The sequence below is a fragment of the Anopheles ziemanni genome, chromosome 2 (genome assembly GCF_943734765.1).
Source record: "Anopheles ziemanni chromosome 2, idAnoZiCoDA_A2_x.2, whole genome shotgun sequence".
Taxonomy (NCBI): Eukaryota; Metazoa; Arthropoda; class Insecta; order Diptera; family Culicidae; genus Anopheles; species Anopheles ziemanni.
In genome coordinates, this window is record NC_080705.1 from 23,617,784 (window position 1) to 23,643,254 (window position 25,471).

Consider the following 25,471-nt stretch of genomic DNA (forward strand, 5'->3'; position numbering starts at 1 on the left):
AGGTGTTTATAGCCCTTACTTTCTTCAGCCCTTCACAGAAGCAAAGGGTGTCATATGCACGTTAGATTGTACCTCTCGTAACCTTTTTTCGTGTTGTAAAACTCATCGATGGGGTGGTTAATAGCCATCAGACACACTTACACAAAAAGGAAATGCACACAACAGTACGAAATATAATGAACAAACAAACAGACGGATAAGGAGCATGCGTAAAATTCGGTGTGGTACAATTGCTGAGAACGTATGCAAACAAGTGAACATATGTTTATGGAAACGCAGTGAAAAAGCGGTTTGAATTATTTTTGTGTTTTTTTTTCACATGTGGTAACATTTACCAAACGATTTCATTGAATGATCCTTGCTCATTTGGCTATACTTCTCTTTATAAACGGTTTTATATCACGTGTAATGTTGTTACCACAATTGAAGTAGGTAATTTATACTTCAAAAAACGAATAATGCACAACACTGAACTCATAAACATTCCAGAGCGTGTGAAACTTAGAACGTAGATTCAAAAACATAGCTTACATTTTATCTTCCTCGTAGAAATAATCATAATCGCAGTCCTGTAGCATGCTGGATGTGCGAGTTCAGCGCGGCTAGTACCGCGGCCAATACCCCTAGAAGACGTAAACCAACTGGAATGTCGATAGAAACTGTTGAAATCGATCGTTTCTATGACACGGCGTGGGCGGTATTCTACAGCTGGAGCAACACGACCAACACGGTCATGCGCTGTGAGAACTCACATTTAAATGTCTTGTTCGACTGAATCGAGTGGCAACTAATCAAATGTACTTTTAAAGTGCATCATAGCTTTTTTGTCGCTTTGAATAATCTTTTCGATTTAATGAAATATGCTTTTACTGATGTCGTCCACCTATTTTTGATACCACGTTTTATCAACGGTTAATTTTTATAGGACCAGCAACGACGAGTCAACTGTGGTAAACTTGACAAAGGGGGTCTCGTCAAACTTATTTTTAAGTGTCTTTTTGATTTTAAAAACTAAAAAGAGCTCTATGGGCTCAAAATTACAAACGCGGTGATTTATTGTACGTCCATGAAAATAAGAAACAAACCTTCAGCGAGAAAAAGATGGGATTAAGATGAACAAAATAATCAACAGTTTGTCAGTTCACTTGTCAAATCCGATTCTCCGAAGTTCGCAAAAATGTTTCACCTGAAATATACTGTATCCCTGGGCAGCTTCAATCCGACAAGTGTCAAATTACTTTTGTTGTGATCCGAAGCGAAAAGAAAGAACCCAAAACGACGGCAACCTTTTAACTGCAGAAGAAATGGTCTACTAATGGTGGCAACGGAACAGACCAAGTGAATATTTACTGTGAGAACCTTGCGTACAGATTTTTGCGCTTGTTGGTGTGGTGGAAATCGTGGTGCCTTGACCGTTAACGTCTGATCGGGAGCTGCTCAAAGTCCCAATGGTACGATATGCCCATACGGTCAATGGGGGAGTTTGATTACTCGTACTTTGTGCCTGATAACGCAACAGCATCATTCCGTCCAACCCTTAATCGTCTAACACTGTCGTAATGATTCATTACTGCACTATTTAAAAATCTCCGCCTACCCTTGTCCACGATCATCGCAGTTGTTTTGGTTGTTTTTTGTGGTTGTTTGTTTTCTGTTCGCGGTGAAAAAAAAGAAAAAAACCAACAACAATTGTTCGTGCAGCAGATTTATCGCGCAATCGACGTTCATTTATTCAATCATTATCATTTCCTCGCGAACAACCAGCTGGTGGATGCAATGGACATGGACTTGTACGATTTTCCTTTAGCCTTCGTTCGCCTGTAGCTTTAATTCCTTCATCTACCGTTGACCGGCTACGGTTATTAATCCAATTGCTTCTTGGACCATGGGGGTGAAATTTTATAAAACGTTTCTTTTCTCGCACCTCGCTTTCGATCCCCTTTCCACTTACGAGGTATCCGTCTGAATTGTGATTTACGATAGTACAGATTGGGCGAAATTTGCCTCGAAAGTTTTGCTTAGATTTTAGTGCACACACCATCGCGAGGATGCATTTTAATTGGTATCGCAAACGCCACCAGCGAAACGTGATCTTTTGGGTATTTCATTCGCTAATGCTTCATTCCGTTACAGGCGCTCACGCCGGAAGAACTACGCCAGCGCATCCCAAACTGGTCGCTTGAATCGGACGGAAATCTTTTGCAATATATGATTTCGATAGCGAAGGTAAGCCCCGTAAACGGTTGCGATGCTCGTTCCGTGGTTGGTTATAATCGTCTTTATTTCTCACAGAATCTCGAGGAGAAATGCACCAAAACTCGGGACAATCTGAACAGTCTGATGCTACAAGTGGACCAAACGGAATTGAAGCTCTCGAACGCGACAAATCAGTTCTCCGCCGTCGAACAGGTTAAGTTTGTTGAAAACCGTGTCGAGGAGGACGATGAAAGCTTCTACGGCCTTCGGCGACGCCGGCAACAGCAGCAGCATCTGCAACAACAGGCGGACGAAGGGAAGGAAAGTTCAAACCGCGGCCAGGATCCGGAGCGGTCCTTCGACGATCTTATACAGCTGGCGGTCGAACGCTCGATCGAAGGGATGTACAAATCGTACGAAAAAGTTACACTAGAGCTGACGGACAGTGACACGAGCGACGACGAGGACACATCCGAGGGCGGTACGCGAATGACCGAGGCGGATCTGAGTGGAGGAAAGACTTCTATTATGCGAGCGGTTCCACGCCATCCGTTCATCGATCGTCCACTGCCGCACGTGATCGGCTCGAGGGAATGGCAAAACAAGTGGCATGTCGGGTTGATCGATTCTGACGATGAATCAAGCTCCGAACGGAAGGAAGAGTACTCGGAGTCGTCCAGCCAATCGGACGACGACGACGACGGTGGAATGTTCCCGTCCCAGCCAAATAGCAAAAACCACACACCATCGGAATCGGAAAGCTCGATCTGGGGGACAGATGCGGTGGCACGAAAGCGGGCACCCTCGATGGATCCAAGCATTACCGGTGACGATGGATCATCGGTATATTCGTATGCTAGCTCGTCCAAGCCCCGGGCGCTTCCAAATAGTCTCCCGGTTCGAGGGGTGCTACCAATTGGAGTGAGTTTGAAACAACCGAGTCTGTTCCCTGAGGAACCCCCGGAGCCAGTTGCAGATGATGTGAAGAAAAGAAGTGACAAAGGACTATTCGACGAATCACCGGACGAAGAGGAAGAAGTGGAACCAGCACCAATGCCTACACCGCGACAAACCGTACCCCATTCCAATGCTACCGTACCATTCTTCAAAGGAACTGTTAATCAACCGGCCCGTAAAATGGTGAATCTGTTCGATGATCAACCACCCTCGCCCCAGCAGCAGCGTGGTCCACTCATGCCCGGGCCAAAAAAACCGATCAATCTCTTTATCGAAAGCGACGACGAGGAAGAAAGAAAAGAAAACACACGAAATAATAACAATGTGCCGGATGAGGCGGTCGAACGAAACGTGAGACACTCCGGTCAACCAGTGACGAATCCCCGCACGATGACCAAATTAGTCGACGAGTTGAACAACAACTTCCGCAAGCAATCGGGTCCGGCGGTCCGGGCACGAAACCCGGAGCAGCGCTCTAGCGTTGGGTCACATTTGTTCGACGCTGAGCCACCGGTTGATGATTTCGATCCACTTTTTAACGCCGCAAAATCACCGACGTCACAAAGCGCCTTACCGCAACCTGCCTTCCGTACAGTGGTGGAGAAGAAGACAGTCAATCTGTTTGCGGATGACGATGACGATGATGACGACGGTATAGTGGTGGGAAGCAATGAAAAGCAACCCGTATCCCGAAGCCCTTTCATCAGTCCTATTCGGATCACACCATCGAAGCAACCGGAGCGCAAGAAGAAATCTATCTTCGACGAGTCTGACTCGGACGTGGAAAATGATAATGTCGGGCTGGTTGTGGATGTGCAACGCAACGAAAAATTGCCTTCTGAAAACATTGCTGCCAAAGCATTGCCGCAACTACCAAAGGTCACCACCAAATCCATTTTTAGCGATAGCTCCGAAGCGGAGGAGGACGATGAGGATGCATTGTTTGGCCACTCGTCCAACGTTGTGAAGAGCAAACTGGATGCACTGAAAAGGAATGGAGCGAACAGTGTTCCCACGGTTGCTGCGGTTGCTCCTGTTTCTCAGCAAAGACCAACGAAAAACCCACCGGATGAGAAGAAAATGGCAAAAAAATCGCTTTTCGATGATGAATCTGAGGACGATAATGGTGAAGATTCGCTTTTCAGCAGTAAACCATTGGTCGCCGCTAGAATTTCGTCTACGACAGTGTCAACCCCACAGAAGACGACGCAGGGCAAAGTGTCATTATTTGACGATCTATCATTCGCCGAAGAAGATCGTCTTCCGGTTGATCCCAATCGATCATCCGCATCCATAGCACAGGGTACATCCTCGAAAATGTCCACCAATAAGGAACTTTTTGAACCTGGTATCAAAACGGAAGCCCCAGAGGTAAATACTAACAGCACCGAAAGCTTCGCTGTGAAACCATCCAATTTAGAACCGGCCCATAGTCATGCCGAAGTTATAAGTGTACGGAAACCGGTCGAAGTGGACCCGCTGAATGAAGTTGTGAGTGAAACGATGGTACCAAAAGTATCCGAGCCTCCGGTGGGTGGCAGTATTAGAAGTATAATTCTGAAGAAATCCATCTTCAACTCGGATTCGGAAAGTGAGGAGGATGACTCCATTTTTGGGCCTTCGGGGATTTCTATTGGCACTGAAAGAGCAAGTGAAAACGTTTTCGATGGTCTAAATACGAAAGTTGAATCTGAAAAATGTGATACCGACGGGGCTCAACTTGATCGGGGCCCCCGAGAAATTGATGAACGCTCAGACGTAGACAAGTTAAACAGCAAGGAAGTAGAAATCGAATCAATTCCTCAGCCGGCCCCTCCAAATGGGATCGACTCTGGGAAAGGAGAGCAAGAAAAAACCCTTCCTGACAACTTGCTTGACGATGATTCGACATCAACAGCGAACAAACCCGATATTATAGATCCTGATGTTTGGGATTCTCAGAAAAGTCCATCGCCAGCGGAAGTCGTTCCAAAAGAAACAGTAAACCTTGTGCCAGCGGATGCTAATAAGTCAATATTTGATGATTCATCGTCAGAAAGCGAATCTGACCCTGTTCTAAATATGTTTGCTAAGAAAATCAAAAATACCACGGTCTCCTTGGATCAGGATGTGGAAAGTGAGACGAACAGTTCAGAAAGTGCTCCCGCTGACTATGATGCAGCAGAAAATGAGAAAAAGATTGATCAATCTGTGCAATCAGAAGATTTGAAAAAAGGTTTTGCGCCGGAAGAATCTTTGGAAGACTCCCAAACGAACGAACAAGCACTTTATGGAGCAAAGGACGATCGTTCATCGAAACAAGATTTGCCTTCAAATTCATTTGCCGATGAAACTACGATACCGGTTGACTGTGAGACTGCTCCACCAGAGGACGAACCTTCTACGAAACAGTCGCCCCTCGGGATGATAGCGAATGATATCGATTACTTCCTTCGTACGAATGAACCTGTCCAATCGGAGACCGAGCCATCCCGTCCCGTCACACCTCCAGCGGTGAAGTCTGAACCAAAAAGTGCCTTGAATTTCAGCCCGATCGGGCTTTTCGACGATGTGCCACCACCGGATGACGAGGGGGACGACCTATACGACCCCAACGACCACGTCGTGCATCAGAAACACTTTCAGCCCGGGTCAACTTTGTCGCACGCGGACGATATTCCGACGGAGTCGCAATCGCTGAACTTCATTCCGAACGGCGGCTCGGGAAGTGGCAATGGGGCGCGAACGCGATACCTATTCGACGATGAACCTCCACCGGACGAGGCAGATAACGGGGCTAGCTCAGGATTTGAGGTTGACCGTTTTCCGTTCAAGGGTACGGCGGGCAAAGTTTCGCTCTTTGAAAACCGCCCACCGATGCCGGACGAACCGGTATCGCTTCCACCAATGACGCAGAACGTGGACAAAGCTCAAGCGCGACCAAAGGTAAACAAGTTGAATGCAAAGATTGCTATTAATGTTGCAGCCCTGTTGCCGGGCGCTCGTCGTCCTGCTCCTGCAACAACAGTACCATCAACAACAGGATCCGTTGATTCCCCCGACATAGCTGTTAGCCAAGAATCGCGACCGGAAGTCACTGCCAGCAACGCCGGAACAAATGGTGGAAAATTAACCGGACTAAATAAGGGTCGTGCACGAATACCTACCAAACGTAAACCTCCGTCGCGGCAAACGCTTCGTGCCGCTGCCGTCCCACCAACAGACAGAGACCATCGGAAAGAATCCGATCCAGCTGAGACTGATGATCGGATCGTTGTTGGTTCGGAGCAAAAGATGCTACATATCGAGGCCGGTGAACAAACAATGCCGGGAACCATTCCACCAGAAATTACGGAGCAATTGCAACGCGATGCCGCAAAGCTGGATCCACTCGTCGATCGATTGAGTGCAAGTGTACGCAAACCCTCGGCGACGGTTAGTCGGGTAACGATTCGCCCGGATGGCCATGAAGCCGTGGTTCCGATACGACCCGCTCAACCTAAAGTAACGTCAATTTTCGGAGATAGCAGCGACAGTGAAAACGACGATGATAAAACGGACAGTTTCTTCAGCAAGCTTTCATCTGGGCATGGGGCAGCGGGGCCAATCTGCAAAACTGCCAACGCAGGCTCACGACCACTGGCACTGGGATCAGGGACGCGAGCAGCCACTGGCCCCAGCATTTTCGGTAGCGACGATGAAGATGATGACGATGACGGAGCGGACGACTTGTTTGGGAGTAAAAAGTCGACTATCGCGAAGCATCTGAAAGCGTCGAAGGCAGGGGATTTAAGCGGCAAACCCGACGCGGCAAAGGCACCGGCGGCCAAGACGACTACGAGTCTTTTCGGTGATGATGATAGCGATAACGATGACACGGATGATCTTTTCGGTGGCAAAACAAGTAAGTAAAGAAAATACGTTCTTCTGAATTCGAGTGGTTGCTATCGATTATATCCTCTGTTTCTGTAGAAAGCCTACCAAAAGCCCCAGGAGGAGGCAACGCAACGGGCAGACCAATAACATCGATAACAACGAAAACGGCCACAACTACACGCGCGGTTAGTGATCCGCTGGCGGATCTACTGGATTCTTGAGCATGATGATACCACCTCGAACATTCGATCATCGACTTCATTTTACCAGGAGTAGGCAATTCTGGGGGTGGTTGAAAAAAAATGGTCGAATGCTACATGAGCGTAGTATGATAACCGAGACAAAAAAGGAATGTTACAATGAGTTGCGAACAGTAACCATACTCGATCGAACAAAACTTTATGCAGATCACGCCGGCCCTTAGAAAAAAACCTACTAACAGAACAAACCGCCGAAACAAAAAAAGGAATGAGTTTAGATAAGAAATTATGATTCTCAACGCCCCACGCAACAGGTAGAGTTGGATTTGTTACTGTTGTAATTGTTACAGCTTCTTTGGCTCCTATTGTTATCTAGTCATTTAAAAACAGAAAAATCCTTTATGGCGGTATTGCTTTTACGCCCTGTCTCAGATGTATCTAGCTCTTTTGTTATTTTCCGTATTCCGCGTTCCAGCATCTTCCCCGGAAGTAGTTAAACTATGTCAGGCTAACTATTCGTCAAGACCGCTCAGCGGCTGTAGCGCCACATAAGAAGAAGAAAAGTTAAACTATGTTTATACACTGTCCGTTACTATGTTTATGATTTATCGAACAACATTCCTTTTTTACATTTATGTTACATGTTAGACAATTATTTATCATTATGCGTGAAGGTGCTTCCGATTGGCCGATATAGGTGAGAATGGATATTAGTAGGGAGAAAAGGGGATACGAAATTGATACGAACAATTATTGGATGATTTACTTCTGATCCGTGAAATTATTTTTTTCTCATAAAATTTCCCTGTGCTTTAATTTCAAAGTATGTTTCTTTGATAAGAATGAAATTAAATCAGCTGCAAGAAAAAACAACCAAAATTGATTATTTAAAGCACGCCAAGGCAAATACGAAATCAGAAAGGTTAATATATAAAAACAACAATAAATAGTTTTATTAGAGTATCTTTATATATTCTTAAAAGAGTGTGTTTGAATATCTTTTCATCTCGCAGCGATTGGCCATCTTACGCCTATAGGATTTTTTTCATTTTTCATTTCCTCAAAGAAACTCGGATATGTTTGTTTAAAAAAATACTCCTATCTTAGAGGGTTCCATTCTGGGATATAATGAATAATAATCACTCGCAACAACATTGATTATCCAACATATCTTCTCTTTCAATTGGCACAATTAATCGAATATCCATATCTACTGTATGAGTTGCTAGAGATTCCTGAATAAGATTCCGTACTGGGTCCCTAGCGGCTGTGCCATTCTTTTTCAGTTTTGAAATAAAAGTGATGCGCCATTTGTAACCATCGCATTGAAAGAGTAAAATAAAAATAGGTGAAGCTAATAGCACTACAACGATCACAGCTGGCTGGGAAACGTTTACTTATTCATACGGTCGTCGTTTTCGGCCGTACGGCTCGCGTGCCAGCTGAGATAGTTCTCCTTCGTGGCCATCTCGTACTCTTGCACAAGCGCTTCAACCACGTCGCGCGATTCGTCCAGTTCGCTCAGGTCATCCTTAAATTTGTCCTCTTTACGAAACTGGTCCAAGAAGGCGCCCCGCTTCCGCAGCTTATCGTACTGGCCGAGGGCTCGCTCGAAAAGAGAGCAAATACTGGTGTGGTTGGCCAACATCAATCCCGAAACACGGTGGCTACTCTGCACGTAGGGGCTACTACGCGACAGGGCCACCTGAATGCTGGCCGGGCCCCACGGGATAAACTGCGCCAGTTTGCGCTCCCGAATCCGCTGAATCGATTGATGCACTTGGGACGGATTCACCTCGCCCTGGATGATATTTAATATGGAAATATACCTATGGTGGTTAGTTTTGTCCGGACCCGTCGACACCATCATGTTCTTTGGCTGAAGCAAACGGCGCATCACATCGAGCACGGTCGTTTTCTGAACCGCCTGCAAATCCGATTCCGTCGTCAGAGGCGTGTAACCGGTCATGAGAAAGTGCAGCTGGGACGTGGGAATCAACGGGGCAATCAGCTCAATTAGACTATTGTTCATGTACGATGGATAACGAAGAGTTGTCGTGCTGACGGACATGATGGTCGATACCAGCGTGTTAATCTGAGCAAAGCTTGGATTCTCCAAACGCAACCAATCAGTGGCAATGCGATTCAGGGCGGTATTGTCCAGGACAACCACACAATCGGCACAACTGGTTAAACGGCGGAGCGTAAGGAGACTGTTGTATGGTTGAACCACAACATCACTGATTTCGTCCTGGTTCGGGAATACGCTGTACGTTTGGATCAGCTTCTTCGGAAAGTGATCAGAGAGACGCTCCATAATGTATGAACCCATTCCAGACCCAGTTCCACCAGCAATCGAATGGCAAAGAACGAAACCCTCGAGACTTTCGGTACCATCTGCTTCGCGGTCAATAATGTCGAACACTTCCTCGTGCAGTTTTTCGCCCTGAGAGAAACCGGAAGCCCAATTGTTACCGGCACCACCACCGTCCTTCGATAGGTATACATTCTCTGGGTTGTACAACTAAAGAGGAAAGAGATTAGCAGGATCAAAGTATAAAGAAGTGTCTTTCCATTAGAACATTATTTGTATAGGTACCTTTGCGTATTGCGAAGACATAATAGAATGAATCACACGCGGTTCCAAGTCCAGCAGAACCGCCCGAGGAATATAGTGATCATCATCCGCTTGATAGAAGAACACATCCTTCCGGTCGATACCATCTGTCGCAAATTCTTGCAACATTCCGGACGGTGAAATGCCATGTTCCAGACAGAGCCTCTTCCAGAACTCAAATCCAACTATGAAGCGAAAAGATTAAAAAAAAAACATTTAATGTAACTCAGGAAAAATAGGAGCAAATTACACATTGCATTCACATATTGCGGTTCAGAAAAAAATCCCAGTTCTTACTCTGATTGCCGCATTGGCCCAGCTGTAATGTAATGATACCGCGAGGCATCGTTGCAACAAGCAAAGGGATTTCTTTTGTTTCTTGAAATATTCTTTGCACAACAAATCGAGATAATTCACACACAAAATTCCACTACACCAAATGCCGGTCACTGTTGTTTGGAAAGGACGCTAAACGAATGATTATTGTTTACTGCGGATTCCGTCGCAATCTATCAAACCCCAACAAGAAGTTATCGTTTTGTAAACGGCAAGTAGAAGAGAACAAACAACCAGTAGAGAAAGAGAGTCAATTTCAGAAAACGTTCCGATATGAACTTTTCAACGAAGATGCCAGCGTGAGATTGTAAAAAAATTAAATACTTAAATATAACCTTTATTTAACGCTTTTTCGTGACAGGCACACTAAAATTTGCCTTCAAACAATAAATTAAACTTTCATCATCTGCTTTACAAGCTGCTATTATTATGAGTTTATGCAAGCTGTGGTGTAATAACGCGATAATTCTATTTGCTTCAATAGCCGCCCGCTGTATCAACAATGCTTCGAATTAAAGAAAATTGGCGAACTCGGTCGGTTATACTAACAATAGAAAAACTTGCCTCTATTTACATATTTTATTATCATAAAAATATACTCCGCTCTTAATAAGTTCAATTATTCTTTGCAATAAATCAGTGGTTTTCTATATCTCTTTTTCTTTCGGATGCCACAACACATCGGAAATATCCATCCAATAGATAACTTCACCGTACTCCTAGAGATTCCTGATCAATTAAACACACATCCTTAACTACAGAGAGACCATCCGTATTTGCTGAGAGTTGTGCTATTTTGTTCTGCATTCAAAGCGGCAGCGATTTTAAAAGATGATGCTAAAAACACACTTATGATCTCAGTTGACTTGGCGAATTTTAGTGGTTCATACGGTCGTCGTTTTCGGCCGTACGGCTCGCGTGCCAGCTGAGATAGTTCTCCTTCGTGGCCATCTCGTACTCTTGCACAAGCGCTTCAACCACGTCGCGCGATTCGTCCAGTTCGCTCAGGTCATCCTTAAATTTGTCCTCTTTACGAAACTGGTCCAAGAAGGCGCCCCGCTTCCGTAGCTTATCGTACTGGCCGAGGGCTCGCTCGAAAAGAGAGCAAATACTGGTGTGGTTGGCCAACATCAATCCCGAAACACGGTGGCTGCTCTGTACGTAGGGGCTACTACGCGACAGGGCCACCTGAATGCTGGCCGGGCCCCACGGGATAAACTGCGCCAGTTTGCGCTCCCGAATCCGCTGAATCGATTGATGCACTTGGGATGGATTCACCTCGCCCTGGATGATATTTAATATGGAAATATACCTATGGTGGTTAGTTTTGTCCGGACCCGTCGACACCATCATGTTCTTTGGCTGAAGCAAACGACGCATCACATCGAGCACGGTCGTTTTCTGAACCGCCTGCAAATCCGATTCCGTCGTCAGAGGCGTGTAACCGGTCATGAGAAAGTGCAGCTGGGACGTGGGAATCAAGGGGGCAATCAGCTCGATCAGATTGTTATGCATGTAGGAAGGATAACGAAGAGTTGTCGTGCTGACGGACATGATGGTCGATACTAGCGTGTTGATTTGAGAAAAGCTCGGGTTATCCAAATGAAGCCAATCGGTTGCGATGCGATTCAGGGCGGTATTGTCCAGGACAACCACGCAATCGGCACAACTGGTTAAACGGCGGAGCGTAAGGAGACTGTTGTATGGCTGAACCACAACATCACTGATTTCGTCCTGGTTCGGGAATACGCTGTACGTTTGGATCAGCTTCTTCGGGAAGTGGTCAGAAAGACGCTCCATAATGTATGAACCCATTCCGGACCCAGTTCCACCGGCGATGGAATGGCAAAGAACGAAACCCTCGAGGCTTTCGGTACCATCTGCTTCGCGGTCAATAATATCGAACACTTCCTCGTGCAGTTTTTCGCCCTGAGAGAAACCGGAAGCCCAATTGTTACCGGCACCACCACCGTCCTTCGATAGGTATACATTCTCTGGGTTGTAGAGCTACGATGAAGAAAAAGCAGAGCAATAGAAAGATATTTCTTTGTACGGGGCCATTGATCGTTACCTTTGCGTACGGTGATGTCATAATATTATTAATCACACGCGGTTCCAAGTCCAACAAAACCGACCGTGGAATGTAGTGGTCATCATCCGCTTGATAGAAAAACACATCCTTGCGGTCGATACCATCTGTTGCAAATTCCTGCAATATCCCGGACGGTGAAATGCCGTGTTCCAGACAGAGCCGCTTCCAGAACTCAAATCCGACTGCAAAGAGAACAATGTGAATAACCAAGAAATGTACGTTAGCAAAACTATGATTAAATTATTAGAACAAATTTCCAGTTCTTACTCTGATTCCCGCATTGCCCCAGCTGAAGAGTAATGATACCGCGAGGCATCGTCCACAAAGCAATGTGATTTCTTATGTCTCGCAACACGTACTTTTTTAAGGAAATCGTAAGAATTCACAACGAATACCACTGTACCACTTGCCGGTTTGATCAGGTCACTGTTTGGGAAAATAGGCTAAACGAATGATTATTGTTTACTACGATGCCTCGAAGGAATCTTTCAAATTCTATCGCTTGCAAAAGTTATCGTTTTATAAACGGATAATAACAGGGCTGTACACGATACAGAAAGAAACCGTGCAGGAAAAGGGTTAACTTTATATTTTCCTATCTGTATACATACAGAACTATAGTTTAATTGAAATTAACTGTAACCGCATTCATGTGTCGTAGAATAGATTAAATTAATTTAATTAAAAATCATAAACCCCTTAGTAGTGTTTTTGTTTGACCATGTGTCTAGCAACTTCTTAAATCAAAAAAAAATCCTATTAAATACTGATGTACAAATTATAAGTACATTCTATAATGAAGTCGGATCTATATGACTATTTTAGTATAATAAGTATAAATGGTGGGAAAAATGTTCTCTACCGTGAAGCATTCGACGCGATATTGTATTCCCAAGCATCCGTAGGGGGTGATGTAGCCCTGACATCCCTATCTGTTTTTGCCCCTTCGATACCTTTACGAACGATAAGTATATTTTCAGGCATAGCACTTTTAGGTACGCTTGTTTTTGTGTCTGAAGAACGTCCTCATCAAAGGTTGTTTTATTTTTATTACTTTATCGGAAAGTGAAGCTGTGAGTTGTTTTACATTGAAAATCCCTTATTGCACACGGTTACAATACTGATTAAGCATGTTCTCGGTCGACTTGCGCGACCGTGCCGAAGGGGACATTAGTATCGGGCGGAGATCAATGATGCCAAAACCCTCGAACGCTACTAGCACCAACGGCGAAGTAATCGATCTGGTCAGCGACACTGAGGACGAAGTGGTACATAAAAAGGACCGAGATATAAATGATAACACTGGCTGCGCTAAGGGCGGCATCGAGAAACGAGCATCACTGTTCGAGCGACGATGCTATCAAAGTCCAGCCCGCTCCATTGCCACCTCAACTACCGATTCGCCAGCATCGGAAGGAAGATTATCCGTGTATAGGCGGAAGTCCATCCACATGTCACCCGAGCGGGCACCAATGATGTGGCCCACGGCCACTTTTCGATCTCCAGCAAGCCAAGGCGAGTCTAGTACAAGCAGCCCAAGAACATCTTCAGCCAGTGGGATTATAGTCAATCGCTCATACAACAAAACACCGACAACACCTAGCACATCCAGTAGTGAGCGTTTGAAGCTTGACTCAGTCCGATTAAGGGTTCCCGTCATTCGTTTGGAAGATATTCGTGATCGCTTTTCGCTGTCCGATAATGGGTTACTATCGGAAGATAGCCTCCAAAACGACCGAGCCGGACCGAGTATGAGTAAGTTTACCGTCAGTTGCACTATCTGAAACGAAAATATGATACTAATTTCGATATAATTGTTTGAACTCATTTGCAGTAACCACAGGTCGTACTTTTACCCCACGGCCAAATTTTCTGAGACGATCGTTTCATAAGCTACCTACATCTCCTAGCAAAATACTTACGATCGATCTGGAACCGGATTCATCGCCCTCGAAAATAACGAGCACTTTCTCCGATTGTGAAGAGTGTGATATTGTTCTAGATACGACATGCACCAAACGTGATGAAGTGTTGAAAACATCAACAACCATCGACCTAATCGAACAGCAGCCTACTGAGGAGCAGATGGATGTTGTTGATGTCGACAAAACCGTTCCCGATACTGATTCCGTAGAGAACTTATCTTCCTCCTCCTCGTCCAGCAATATGAAAGTAGTATACGTGGGCAAGCTTGATGCGACGCAGAAAATACCGGCCGTGGCAAGTTTGCCTGATGAAACGTCCGATGCCAAGAAGGACAACGCAAGCGACGAAGTCAGTTCGATGGACAACTCGTACGGTGATGTGTCCAGCTTCGGTTGCTTGAAACATACATCTAACTTTAGTAGTGTTGGCCGTCGGCAGAATGTCCGGATAGGTGCGGACGAGCAAAAGCCGCTAAACGAGTTCGATCTGTTGCTGTTGAAGATCAACCAAACGATGCCACCAATGTCGCAACAGGACCGCATTGATCAGTGGCGCGTGACGGCCGACGATTTGCTGCACTCGATCCCAACGAAGGCCGCCATCGAAACGACCAGCTCAACGTGCGCCAAGCGCCCCCTACACGACACCGTGCGCATCTCTAGCGATGACGATTCGGACAATCTGGAGGCAGACGCGGGTCCATGTGAAAAAGGAGTACGAAAAAAGCGCCGTACGATCGAAGAGGGTGCTGCGACGGAAGCGCAAGGTGACGGTGCCAGTTGTTTGGATTTTCGGAAAAGTCAGATAAATCCTGAAATTGATAAGCCTCCTCGGGCACTAGAGGCGTTGGACGGCACGAGTATGATTCTGTTGCGGAAAAATTACCATAAACTCCCTACGCGCTGCCGAGAACTGACTGACTGGTCCGTTCCCTCCGACCACCGTGAATCTTCCGACAGCGGACTGTCGTTGGCTGGTGCAGAGATGCCGGGCGTAAAACCGTACGCGCACCTTCTTAACCGTAGCAACGACGAGCGTGACAAGTTTCTGAACTATCTCAAGATCAGTCCATACTTTCGAACGGATGAAAAGGCGCTCGTTTGTCCGAGTCGAACGTTTGGAGACCACGCTTCGGACGCCATTGACAACAAGCAGCTGGACGTGTCTGCTCACTCAAATTCAAACCGCCTTAAACCCTTCCGAGCGAATCGAACAAAGAAAAGCGGAAAGGAGAAGCGCAAGAAACCACCGAAGAACAAAGCGCATCCGTCAGTGATTGCTAGTACCGGTCTACGGGGTGCCCGGCGGCTCGTTCTCGCTAGTTCGCTGCGCAACGGTAAGGTGATACGATACAGGAACAATATTCTAAGCACACTCGCGAAGCCCAAACCTAGGACAGCAAGCACGTCACATGGTCGAAAGGTGGACGGATCGGAACAAACTCCGATGCAGGGTAAGGAAAAGAAGCCTCATTTGGCCACAACCGTACGATCCATGTCGGTCTCGGACGACATTTTGCTGAAGTGCGATGAGCGTCAACGGCGTATGTTACGACGCAGCGCATCGGCAGCGATCCCCTCGATACCATCGTCCGATGTCGACAATAAATCCGGCAAGGGGCGCTGCTCGGTGGACAGTGCCGTCAGCAGTTCGACCAGTGCAGAGATGCGGCAACCGAACCACGTCGGTACGCAATCGAAGGAATGTCAAACGGTGGATGTGATGATCGGTCGGAAGGAGTCACTTCTCCCGCCAGCGGCCGTGAACGAGGGAAAACGTTTGCGCAATCCGCTGGTACGCACCGATGGAGAAATACTTCACGTCTTCCTTATCGACGAGCTGCTGATCGCGGTGCAAAAGGAGCGCATCAGCTTCTGGAAGTACTCACGGTTAAGCGTGCTGTTGGGCGTGAAACAAGATTGGCAGCGAGTAGGACAAATTCAACGCTTGACTCGTGGTAAGTTTCAGGCCGGGAATTGATTTTTCGTACGTTGTAAGTGAAGTGTAGGGGATTACAAATCTGTCTTCTTTGCTTTACAGACACCGAGGTGGACCCCCACAACGCTAACCGGATCGTCTACAACCATTCCGATCCCGTCTACCTAGAACCGAGGGCAAGGGATTTGGCCGACGATAAATCGCGTGCCTGCCCGCTTGCTTCGATTTATGTGAACGCATATTTTCTTGACATGCCCGGCACGATACCGACGAAGGTTTACGTAAACGTCGATGCTGGCACGGGGGCCGATTCTACTGAACCCGATGAGGTCGAGTGTGCTGAAGGCATAGAAGAGCTCGTGCGCATGAAATCATACCAGCTTGATACGGTTAAAAGGTAGGCGTTTGTCTCGAATGAGAATTTCGTGGGCTATTAATTATTTTCTTTCCATCCCTTCGAATGTAGTGCACTCGAAGACATCCGGCTAGTACCACTGCCGAAGACACGTGATTTTATTGTGTGTTGGCATGAGCACGCCACCGACATGGAATCGCGCACCGGTTTGTGTAAATACAGTCTGACGCAGGATCTTGATTCGTTGGGCTGCATTCGTGAGTTTGTCGGTGTTAAGCAGCGTCTAACTAGCCTCCGGTGCATGAACGACCGGAAACTGCTTGGTCTGGGACAGTCGACGGTGCACATTTGGTGCTTCGAAAGTGGGTACCTTCTGCGTACAGTCGATCTGAAGATACCGATTGGGCTGGTCATGGGCGCATATTTGCACATTGAAGCGGTACGTAACAAGCAAGGTGCAGACGAGCGAGCTGATTTCTTACTTTATGTAATCTGTTTTTCCTCCCGTAGAACGAAAGCACCCTCATTATGCTACAGCTGCAGCACGCACCGGAACCGGCTGGCAATCATCGCAAACTGGTCAAGGTGGTAGCGGTCAATCTGGCAAAACCGTCGTGGTACATCGCTCACGGTTATGAAATTGCTCTAGCATCGATGAGGTAATTATTTTGCACCAAGCATCAGTTTTAAAAGCAAAAGTTTATACAGAAAGTGTCCCACATTTGGCAATCTTTGATGAATTCCAATTCTCGAAAAAGATTGTTTGTCGAGCGGTTTAGTGTTTTACTCAAATAAGCCTTCTGCCAAATCACCATATGGCACCAACTAATTTGCCATCAATTTCTTTTATTTCACTAAATATCCATTATCAAATAAATAAAAACATTTGATTCTTCTAGTATTATCAGTTCGAGTCCGGTGTCAAATCTGGATGAGGATAACTGCACCCCGCGGCTCTGCGTAACGTTCGACAGTGGTGAGCTCTTGTTGGTGAGCCTAACCGATCCTTCCGCTTGCTGGACGAACCATCAGCGATTAGAGAAGGAACTGCAGCGAGTGGATCCCGGTGCAATGAACATTTGCAACCGGCTACGAAGTAACGGCAGCAACGAATTGTACCGACCCCGAGAACGCATACTGAACGGGTCGAACTGGAACGGCGGCCGTGATCTGGTTTTTCTCAGTGACCAACAATTGACCACTAAAACGATCGATGAGTACATAATGGAGCGCACTAAAGATAGGGGGTAGACAAGGGGGACATCATTCCTTTACTTCATTTTCAATTGATCAAAGAAGATAGTGCAGTGTTGCACATAATTTGGATTGTCCGTTGAACTATAAAGGAGAAATCATTTTTCATATCATCTTTACGTTTTTATCCATTTTGAGCAAATTTTCGTTCATCAATCCTTCGCCTAGAATGTTCCTTTCTCTCACTTCTTTTTCGTAAACGGGTGATAACAGTTTAAAATAGGAAATCGCTCACATAGTATTTATTTTCCTGTTCATTCTGCTTTAGGCATTCGTGCATTCGTTGTGCTTTAAGTGTGACATAGAATTTCACTCGCATCGTGTGATGTAGGGGTACCATGGCCCCAAAATGGCATTAGAAATGACCGTGCCATTTTGCAACGCTGCATGAGAACCGAAAATTGGCTTAAACTGATTAATGTAAAAAGTGTAACATAGCTTTTGGGATAGCATCTCTGACCTTCCTGTTTGTCAAAACTTCATCTGGCTTGGCAGCAAACAGGCAAGAAAAAAAAGATCAGCACTGTTAAGACCTGATACTGGTTCCCTTCTTCTAGCAAAAAATAATAAAGATGTATTTTAAGATCTCACCCATATCTTGTTCTTGTGTAAATGCTTCTTATGTAAGTATGCCTTATTAATAAAAATGTTAATAAATTATGTGTATAACTACACACAACAGGCAAGTGAAGAAATAAACGTATTCAAGAATATTTTGCTAACATACTTCTTCTTGGCGTAAGGACCTCTTGGTCATGCCTGCCCATTATGGGCTTACGAGACTTGTTTCCCTGTTGTACGTGGATAGTCAGTCCTCTCGTACAGGGGAGGGTCCGGTCTCGGTTGGGATTCGAACCCACGCCGTAGAGGTGGTGAGGCCCTTTGCTATCATACAAATAAGGTAAATACGATACGATCGAATACGTTAAATAACTCACAAAAGTCTCATGTTATACACTTTTCAATAGACGACTATTTTAAAATGTTCTTTACTGAGCCAATTAGTCCGAAGATAATGCATGCCCTGAAAAGTTTGAACGATAATCGTGAGGATTTATTAAATGGGTAAACATGTATAACAATCTGTAATCTAATCAAATAAATTGTGTGGTCGAGTTCAGGTGCACATTCCACCTGAACAACGCTACAAAATGACTGAACTTATGTACCATTCAGTACAAGCAAAGTAAAGCTAAAAACAACAAGCAGTAAAATTTTTCAATCTTATCTTTGATTTCGATCTAATTAGCAGAGTATAAAAATGGAACGATTTCACTGTTAAATTAAATTCCATGCGATTTAATACGACGAAAAATTACAGGTATATGGTTAAAGTTGTTACGATTCGCAAAACACTTTGCTTATCTACATGAATCGGAACTAGTTGCACGATTCAGTTACAGGAATCACTCCATCTACCTGGGTTTGAATTCGAACACACCACTCTAGGCATAAATTGCATACGTTTTGAAGTGGAATGTTTTTGTTGATGTTCGTCTGTACGATGCATTGAACAGAGTCAGTGAAATTTAGCTGCACCGTGCAAATTGCTTGATGAAAAATGTGTCGCGCTAGTGGAAAACTGCATTAAAAGCTTTCGTCGAGCTAAATTCAAACCACGCGACGCTACGTGTTCTTTCTGTGCGTCAGGGGGAACAGAACTAGCAGGAAGATGTGATTCGCGACGAAGCGTAAACACATGTAAAATCAATCGGTGGTCAGCAGTTGTGTAGGCAACCATACAACGCAAAAACCTTGCAATCGAACGCCCGATACGGAGTGTAGAGTAGCGGAACGAAACGCAACAAAACGGATACGTTTGAGTGATTTTGGAGTGAGAAAACGAAAAACACTCCTAAAGATCAGTTTTGCCAAACGAATTTCGCATTGCAATCGTCGTTTCGATTTTTGCGCACTACCGTAGAGCGAACCGTGAGCCTCCACTTGGGTAAAGAGGGAACACAGCCGGTCGTTGCGCGGACTACAAACTTCTGCACGTGACGGAAGCAGCATGACGGTGGTTTATCCTCGCAAAATGTTGTCCCGCTTCCATCCGTACCACGGTCAGAACATAATATTATTCAACGAGAACACGGTCGCCTACCGAAAGGCGAGCTTCGGCAATGCGCTCACCTTCAGCGAGAAACCTTTGCAACCGGGAGAAATTTTCCTGTTAGAGATTGAAAAAAATGAGCGCGGCTGGAGTGGCCACATGCGATTGGGTAAGAAAGGTGCATCATCAAAAATGCCGCTGTACGATTAATGTGCTGATTTTGGCTACCATTTCAGGACTGACGCAGCTGGAGATCAAACCGGCCTCCACGCTTCAGTACGCGCTGCCCGATCTGGCCAATCTCGGCTCGAGCTGGGTGTTCCCGATAACACGTAACGTCGGCAACTCGGTGTTGAAAACCAACATCCTCGGCAACGGGCCGAACGTAAAGACCTCAAGGGGCGCTTTCCCCCGCAGTCGACTCAAGCCCGTGTCGCACGACGGTGCCAGCGAGGACATATTGCCAACCGACACCAACTCCCGCATCGGCGTCATCTTTGTGCCGAGTGAACACGAAGCAGACAAGGCCAACATGCACTTCATCATCAACGGGGAGGATCAAGGTCCGTGCACACACGACATCCCGTACACCAAGGGTGCGCTACACGTGGTGGTCGATGTGTACGGTACGACCAAGCAGGTAAAGATCATCCAGCTCTACGGCATTTCGACGCTGCAAGGTGCGTGTCGGGACGCGATACTGGCACGGGTAAAAAAGTCCTCCATTCCAGACCTGCCGCTACCGGAGAGTTTGAAAACGTATCTCTTGCAGTAGGTTTCCGGGTATAAAGTACGTTTATCATTAAAATAGGCATTATAAAGTGTTACCTCCCCAACACCCGCACTACCTACTGTCCTCCGTCAGTCAACAAAACACTCCCCAATCGATGAGCCAGACGAACAGACGGATACAATACGATTGTGCTATGTGCAGTCGGTTTGGACGGTTTTGTGGACAAAGCCTCATCAATCCATGAGAGGTAACAATGCAATGCGAATCTCAAGTTGCTAAGATACGCTCAGATTCCTATCGTATATTCCCCACTTTGCACACTATCATATTCGATAGTATCAGGTATGACCCCAATTAGTTTTAAAAAGAATCAAAAATCTTCTTGTCTGATAAATAGTTTTAATTCGCCGTTTAGCAGGTTCTAAACCTCGGATGGTGTATGGTGGATATGTAAAATAATCGCTCTTATTAAACTTCTTGAAAGCTTTGTCCTTTTTAAATCTTACCTCTTAAATTTCACGGCAGCTTCGATCCAAATTAATCTGTATTTCAAATTCCAGTCAGGCCAAACTAGATTGAAACAGAGTGAGAATACATCGGATTGATAACCGTCAAACAGCATACGGACCATATGAATGACATAGCAGGATAGGATAGTACTTTACCCCGTAAGTGTTTTTCTCACTCCCCTCAAGCCCCCAACTGTATCGGATCCAAGATGCTTGTATGCAGTTTTATTCAGTATCTTTTGCAGTTTTGCGTTCGCCTGCACTTCATAAAACCAGTCTCTTTGGAGTTAACTACTCGGTAGCGTTATTAGCGGGAAAAGTCACCGGTGATAATATTGATTTGCTGCCGGCAGATATGATTGCAGGGTAAAAATTGAGTGGAGGCAACCAATGGTTATTTGGAAGAGAGTTTTTCTCCCCACTGCATCGCCACACTTTTGCTGTAGAGAGTCAATTGGCAGAAGATCGTAGGGTCATAATGTGAATGTTGGTTTGGGAATGAAAAAATGGAAAACCCCTTTAAACTGGATGTAAACATTCAACTCCTGTGAATAGGTATTTAATGAAAGCACACACATGCAAACGTATAATTATCCAAATTGTTGGATTTTGTGTATCGATATCTCTTTTAGATGGTCATGAAACAAAACAAAAACTGTAATAATAAATGTAGCGTCTAGTATGATTGATAATATGATTTTATTATCCAATTGCATTTGGAAAGAAAATATAACTACAAAATTGCTGCTATCCGCTATCATATTTGCTTTTGCTATCAACTCTACCATTTCAATAGGTTTACGTAAAACAAAAACAAATTTAAAAAAATAAATATGAAAAATTCATTTGTGTTGTTTTTTAAAAACCGTGGGGTTGTTATGTTTCAACAAAGCACTTAGTTAATCTATCGTTTCAATAATTTCTAGCGTCGTATCAGCTATAGATCGGTTGGCGATCCATCGTCATTCGGTGCTCCACCATCGGATTCCTTATGCCGCCTAAAATGCAACCGTAACCCGCTCACAGTGGCGAATAACTTCATGCACAAGCTGCAGGAGAATGGCTTCTCCTTAGTGTGGACGCGCTGATGAACCTTCCAATTCGACTTTTGCACAAACTCTTTCCCACAGTGCCGACACTGGTAATGTTTGTTCCCGAGGTGCACATCCATGTGCTGCCGCAGTCTGTGCGGCGTGGAAAACGCTTTCCCACAGTGGGAGCATAGATGATTCCGGGGCTGTTCGGTACGCTGGTTTTCGTGCACCGTTTTGATATGAGCGGAAAGCTTGGCCCTTACCGTGAATTGCTTGCCACAGCGATCGCACTCGAATTGTTTGGAGTGCCACTGGCGGTGGTAGATAATTCTATGATAATCAATCGTCGCATACTGGCAGTCTGCTTCCATGGCACATTGGTACTGCCGCTGGCCATCTGCCGTATGCGTTATCGTGACCCCGTCGAGAGAAAAGGCACGCAACGTTTCCGGATAGTGTTTCTTTGGAGATGACCTTTGGTTCTGTCGCCGACCGTAGCGTGGATCGTCTGGAAAGTGGTCGGCCATGTGGATACGCAAGGCGGTACCGGTCGTGTACGATCTTTGGCACACCTCGCACGAGTGTATGCGCTCCCCCAGATGGAGCCGTTTGTGGTTGGTAAAGTTGTGCTCGTGGTTGAACCGCATGTCACAGAACTCGCAAGCGTATGGTTTTTCTCCCGTATGGATGCGCAGGTGTCTCCGCAGGCACGTTCCAGTACCGAAAGCCCGGTTACAGTACTCACACCGAAACCGTCCCGAATCTTCCGCTTCGTGTGTCCGCTGATGGCGCTGTAGAAGATGCGAACGCTTGAAAGTTGCACCACAGCGTTCACATTTGTGACCTTCCGGATTTGTTTCTGCCGTATGCTCTTGAGTGACGTGAATGTAAGCCGATCGTTGCTTCAGAAAACGTTTCGGACAGTTCGGACAGCGGTATGGATAGAAGTGACTCTGGAGATGGCGGTTCATCGAGATGAGCGTAGTGCACACCATCGGATATTCGGCCGTATGGCAATCGGAACACGTAAATGGAAGGAGTTTTATGTGCGTCGATAGGTGAACGTCGAGGTCTCTTCCGGTTTCAAAGGACTCAGAACAATAGTAGCACGTATGCGCAACCAATTCTAGATCCTCCACGGTGTTCGATTGCGTATCATTAGTTGTGTGAGCACTGTAATCCTTTTTACTTCTGCCATTACTCTGCGATTTGACCATTTTTTTGCTCTTGCCATAGTGCGTGTACTCTTTTCTATTCTTTGCCTTTATAGGTTGGAGATTCTTCTCACTCCTATTTTCATCTAGAGGCGTTACAGTTTTTTCGTCCAAAATATTGTAAATATTCGTAGCCAGCTGATCGTGATAACTAGCTGTGTTCTTGCAACTAGTATTACTTTTGTCGTTGATTTCATTAGGATCAGTATAGGTTAAACCAACTGCGATGGAATCGTCTATAGGATTATTTTCGGGAGTTCTTGGAGCTTCGGGATTATTGGCATATTGCGAATCGTCACTAGGATTGTTTTGCATTGAATCTTCCACGGGCTGTGGTTTAAAATTATAACCTTCAGTATCTAAGCATTCTTCTATGATGTCATTCTCATCACAGTGTTCCATGACTACGTTGACAGGTTCCGGTTCCAAGACATCGTACCCCGAACCGATCGTTGCATTTTCATGATCCATAGGAGCCATTTTTAACCTCTTTAGTACGTCGGTAAATGTGCTTGCCAGTTCGCAATCTTCCTCACCTATCAAAGCCTCATAGTGAGGAAAGTTAAACTCGGCGAGCGCTTGTTGCATCTCCCGGTCGGATTCTAAACATCCCATCCGAAAGGTAAGGGCGAATTTAAGTTTAAACGTACAGATCGAACACACATTCGTAGGCACGATGCTACCGATTTCGGCAGTTATACCGACCGTAGTTTCGATCGCTTCCCGTATGGTTACCGGACCGCACAGTACCTCGTCCAGTCGCTGCATTTCTTCAGCGCGCTCCAAGCAAAGCCTGCAATACATTGCACTGAGGTCTATCGTAATGTTCCTATCGGCTCCATTTCTTGTGTCCAGGATAACAACCCCCGGGAGGGTAGTTGGTTGTATTTCAATCATGTTATATGCTGTTTTGTTGGAAAGTAGAAAAATCAATTCAGTTTATTGTTGGAAAATGATGCTACGTTTAGCCAGCTCAGAATAAACCACAAACCTTTGGTTGGTATTTACTTCCCACTACATCTGTATTATGTACGAATGTCCTACCCGAAAATACATCACACTTTAACGAAAATTTGTTCTTATTTTTAAGAAACCAATAGAATTAACGCTTTGTTGACGAATTGACAAACAAGCGTGTGTGTGACCCGACTAACGCACGCATACTCTTGCAGAATCGACGACTTTACGAAACGTCAAATCCATTTTCGGCTTCGGAGAAGCGTGGAAATGCCTAAAAAATGTTTTAGTGCAAGCGGATTCTTTGCAATGGCCAGACGTAGATGCGACTACTCGATGGGTTCTAGTGATTCTGAAGAAGAAAGTATATCATCTGTTTCGAGTGATTCGGAAGAAGAAGAATGCGACACTATACAAATTAAGCGAGTTAAAGTAGAACCTGGCGAGGCAGAAGAATGGGCTGAACGAGACCAGCCACAAACTTTGGTAGAATTCGCAAAGGTTTCCGGTCCAACCATCGAGCTGAGTTCTACTGCGACTGTAAGCAAATATGCGGAACTACTGTTTGATGATTCGTTTTTTAAACTACTCGCAACTCACACCAACATTAATCACAAACTTCAATCGGCATCTTATAAAACTGCTTCCAAAAGTCCGGTATTCGAAGATGTCACCGTAAACGATATGAAAAAGTTTCTTGGATTGTTGCTGCTGATGGGGCAAATAAAAAAATCACACTGGAGAGAATATTGGACGACGGACGCCTTGATTGAAACACCTATCTTTCCACAAACCATGACCAGAAACAGATTTGAGCAAATACTTCGGTTCTTTCATATCGCGGATGATACGCAAAGCATGGATGGTGCTAACAAGGAACTGTGGATAGTAAAACCGCTAATGGATCATTTCATCCCGAAATTTCAGTCAATTTATGCACCGAAACAACAATTATCGATGAACGAAGCTATCGTTCCCTCGACAGGAAATCTTCGCTTCAGAAAACACAATCCCGCCAAAACAACAAGGTATGGAGTTTTGTTAAGAATGCTTAGCGAGAGTGAGACTGGATATATTCTTAACATGGAAGTATATGCAGGCTCCGGAAAACCATCGATTGAAAGCATCACATCAGTTATCCAGCCATATTTCGGTCGTTGGCACCATGTTTATCAGGATAACTACTACAACAGCGTTGCCATGGCAAACATGCTATATGAAAATCAGACTCTAGTTTGTGGGATC

General features: G+C 45.3%; 6 protein-coding genes across 6 annotated transcripts; 3 read left to right on the top strand and 3 right to left on the bottom strand.

The window, feature by feature from the left end:
* The first annotated feature begins 583 nt into the window (after positions 1–583).
* Positions 584–7,229, top strand: LOC131293219 (WASH complex subunit 2). Its single transcript, XM_058321298.1, has 4 exons — positions 584–730; positions 2,134–2,226; positions 2,293–7,036; positions 7,105–7,229. The coding sequence occupies exons 1-4, from the start codon at positions 584–586 to the stop codon at positions 7,227–7,229; spliced, it is 5,109 nt and encodes a 1,702-aa protein (XP_058177281.1).
* Positions 7,230–8,589: 1,360 nt separating this feature from the next.
* Positions 8,590–10,171, bottom strand: LOC131282492 (tubulin gamma-1 chain-like). Its single transcript, XM_058311973.1, has 3 exons — positions 10,123–10,171; positions 9,808–10,010; positions 8,590–9,732 (listed from the first exon to the last, which is right to left on the bottom strand). The coding sequence occupies exons 1-3, from the start codon at positions 10,169–10,171 to the stop codon at positions 8,602–8,604; spliced, it is 1,383 nt and encodes a 460-aa protein (XP_058167956.1). The 3' UTR covers positions 8,590–8,601.
* Positions 10,172–10,949: 778 nt separating this feature from the next.
* Positions 10,950–12,569, bottom strand: LOC131282575 (tubulin gamma-1 chain-like). The gene is made up of 3 exons (XM_058312079.1): positions 12,521–12,569; positions 12,233–12,435; positions 10,950–12,168 (listed from the first exon to the last, which is right to left on the bottom strand). The coding sequence occupies exons 1-3, from the start codon at positions 12,567–12,569 to the stop codon at positions 11,038–11,040; spliced, it is 1,383 nt and encodes a 460-aa protein (XP_058168062.1). The 3' UTR covers positions 10,950–11,037.
* Positions 12,570–13,383: 814 nt separating this feature from the next.
* Positions 13,384–17,756, top strand: LOC131293220 (uncharacterized). The gene is made up of 6 exons (XM_058321299.1): positions 13,384–14,008; positions 14,088–16,136; positions 16,220–16,514; positions 16,584–16,911; positions 16,983–17,131; positions 17,372–17,756. The coding sequence occupies exons 1-6, from the start codon at positions 13,384–13,386 to the stop codon at positions 17,721–17,723; spliced, it is 3,798 nt and encodes a 1,265-aa protein (XP_058177282.1). The 3' UTR covers positions 17,724–17,756.
* Positions 17,757–19,353: 1,597 nt separating this feature from the next.
* LOC131281128 (neuralized-like protein 2) lies at positions 19,354–21,045 on the top strand. Its single transcript, XM_058310381.1, has 2 exons — positions 19,354–19,948; positions 20,016–21,045. The coding sequence occupies exons 1-2, from the start codon at positions 19,738–19,740 to the stop codon at positions 20,552–20,554; spliced, it is 750 nt and encodes a 249-aa protein (XP_058166364.1). The 5' UTR covers positions 19,354–19,737; the 3' UTR covers positions 20,555–21,045.
* A 913-nt stretch (positions 21,046–21,958) lies between these two features.
* Positions 21,959–24,037, bottom strand: LOC131293221 (zinc finger protein 345-like). Its single transcript, XM_058321300.1, has one exon. It carries the CDS (start codon positions 24,035–24,037, stop codon positions 21,959–21,961), a length of 2,079 nt encoding a protein of 692 aa, XP_058177283.1.
* Between the last annotated feature and the right edge of the window lie 1,434 nt (positions 24,038–25,471).

What these genes read in the sequence shown, in the direction of transcription:
- LOC131293219 (XM_058321298.1), top strand. Translation starts at nt 584, where the DNA reads ATGTGCGAGTTCAGCGCGGCTAGTACCGCGGCCAATACCCCTAGAAGA. An exon ending in GGAGCAACACGACCAACACG is followed by an intron (nt 731 to 2,133) that starts GTCATGCGCTGT and finishes ATTCCGTTACAG; the next exon opens with GCGCTCACGCCGGAAGAACT. An exon ending in TCTTTTCGGTGGCAAAACAA is followed by an intron (nt 7,037 to 7,104) that starts GTAAGTAAAGAA and finishes CTGTTTCTGTAG; the next exon opens with AAAGCCTACCAAAAGCCCCA.
- LOC131282492 (XM_058311973.1), bottom strand. Translation starts at nt 10,171, where the DNA reads ATGCCTCGCGGTATCATTACATTACAGCTGGGCCAATGCGGCAATCAG. An exon ending in GGGCCAATGCGGCAATCAGA is followed by an intron (nt 10,011 to 10,122) that starts GTAAGAACTGGG and finishes TTCGCTTCATAG; the next exon opens with TTGGATTTGAGTTCTGGAAG. An exon ending in TGTCTTCGCAATACGCAAAG is followed by an intron (nt 9,733 to 9,807) that starts GTACCTATACAA and finishes TTTCCTCTTTAG; the next exon opens with TTGTACAACCCAGAGAATGT.
- LOC131293220 (XM_058321299.1), top strand. Translation starts at nt 13,384, where the DNA reads ATGTTCTCGGTCGACTTGCGCGACCGTGCCGAAGGGGACATTAGTATC. An exon ending in AATTCAACGCTTGACTCGTG is followed by an intron (nt 16,137 to 16,219) that starts GTAAGTTTCAGG and finishes TTTGCTTTACAG; the next exon opens with ACACCGAGGTGGACCCCCAC. An exon ending in ATTGCTCTAGCATCGATGAG is followed by an intron (nt 17,132 to 17,371) that starts GTAATTATTTTG and finishes TGATTCTTCTAG; the next exon opens with TATTATCAGTTCGAGTCCGG.
- LOC131282575 (XM_058312079.1), bottom strand. Translation starts at nt 12,569, where the DNA reads ATGCCTCGCGGTATCATTACTCTTCAGCTGGGGCAATGCGGGAATCAG. An exon ending in GGGGCAATGCGGGAATCAGA is followed by an intron (nt 12,436 to 12,520) that starts GTAAGAACTGGA and finishes TTCTCTTTGCAG; the next exon opens with TCGGATTTGAGTTCTGGAAG. An exon ending in TGACATCACCGTACGCAAAG is followed by an intron (nt 12,169 to 12,232) that starts GTAACGATCAAT and finishes TCTTCATCGTAG; the next exon opens with CTCTACAACCCAGAGAATGT.
- LOC131281128 (XM_058310381.1), top strand. Translation starts at nt 19,738, where the DNA reads ATGACGGTGGTTTATCCTCGCAAAATGTTGTCCCGCTTCCATCCGTAC. An exon ending in GAGTGGCCACATGCGATTGG is followed by an intron (nt 19,949 to 20,015) that starts GTAAGAAAGGTG and finishes CTACCATTTCAG; the next exon opens with GACTGACGCAGCTGGAGATC.
- LOC131293221 (XM_058321300.1), bottom strand. Translation starts at nt 24,037, where the DNA reads ATGCAGCGACTGGACGAGGTACTGTGCGGTCCGGTAACCATACGGGAA.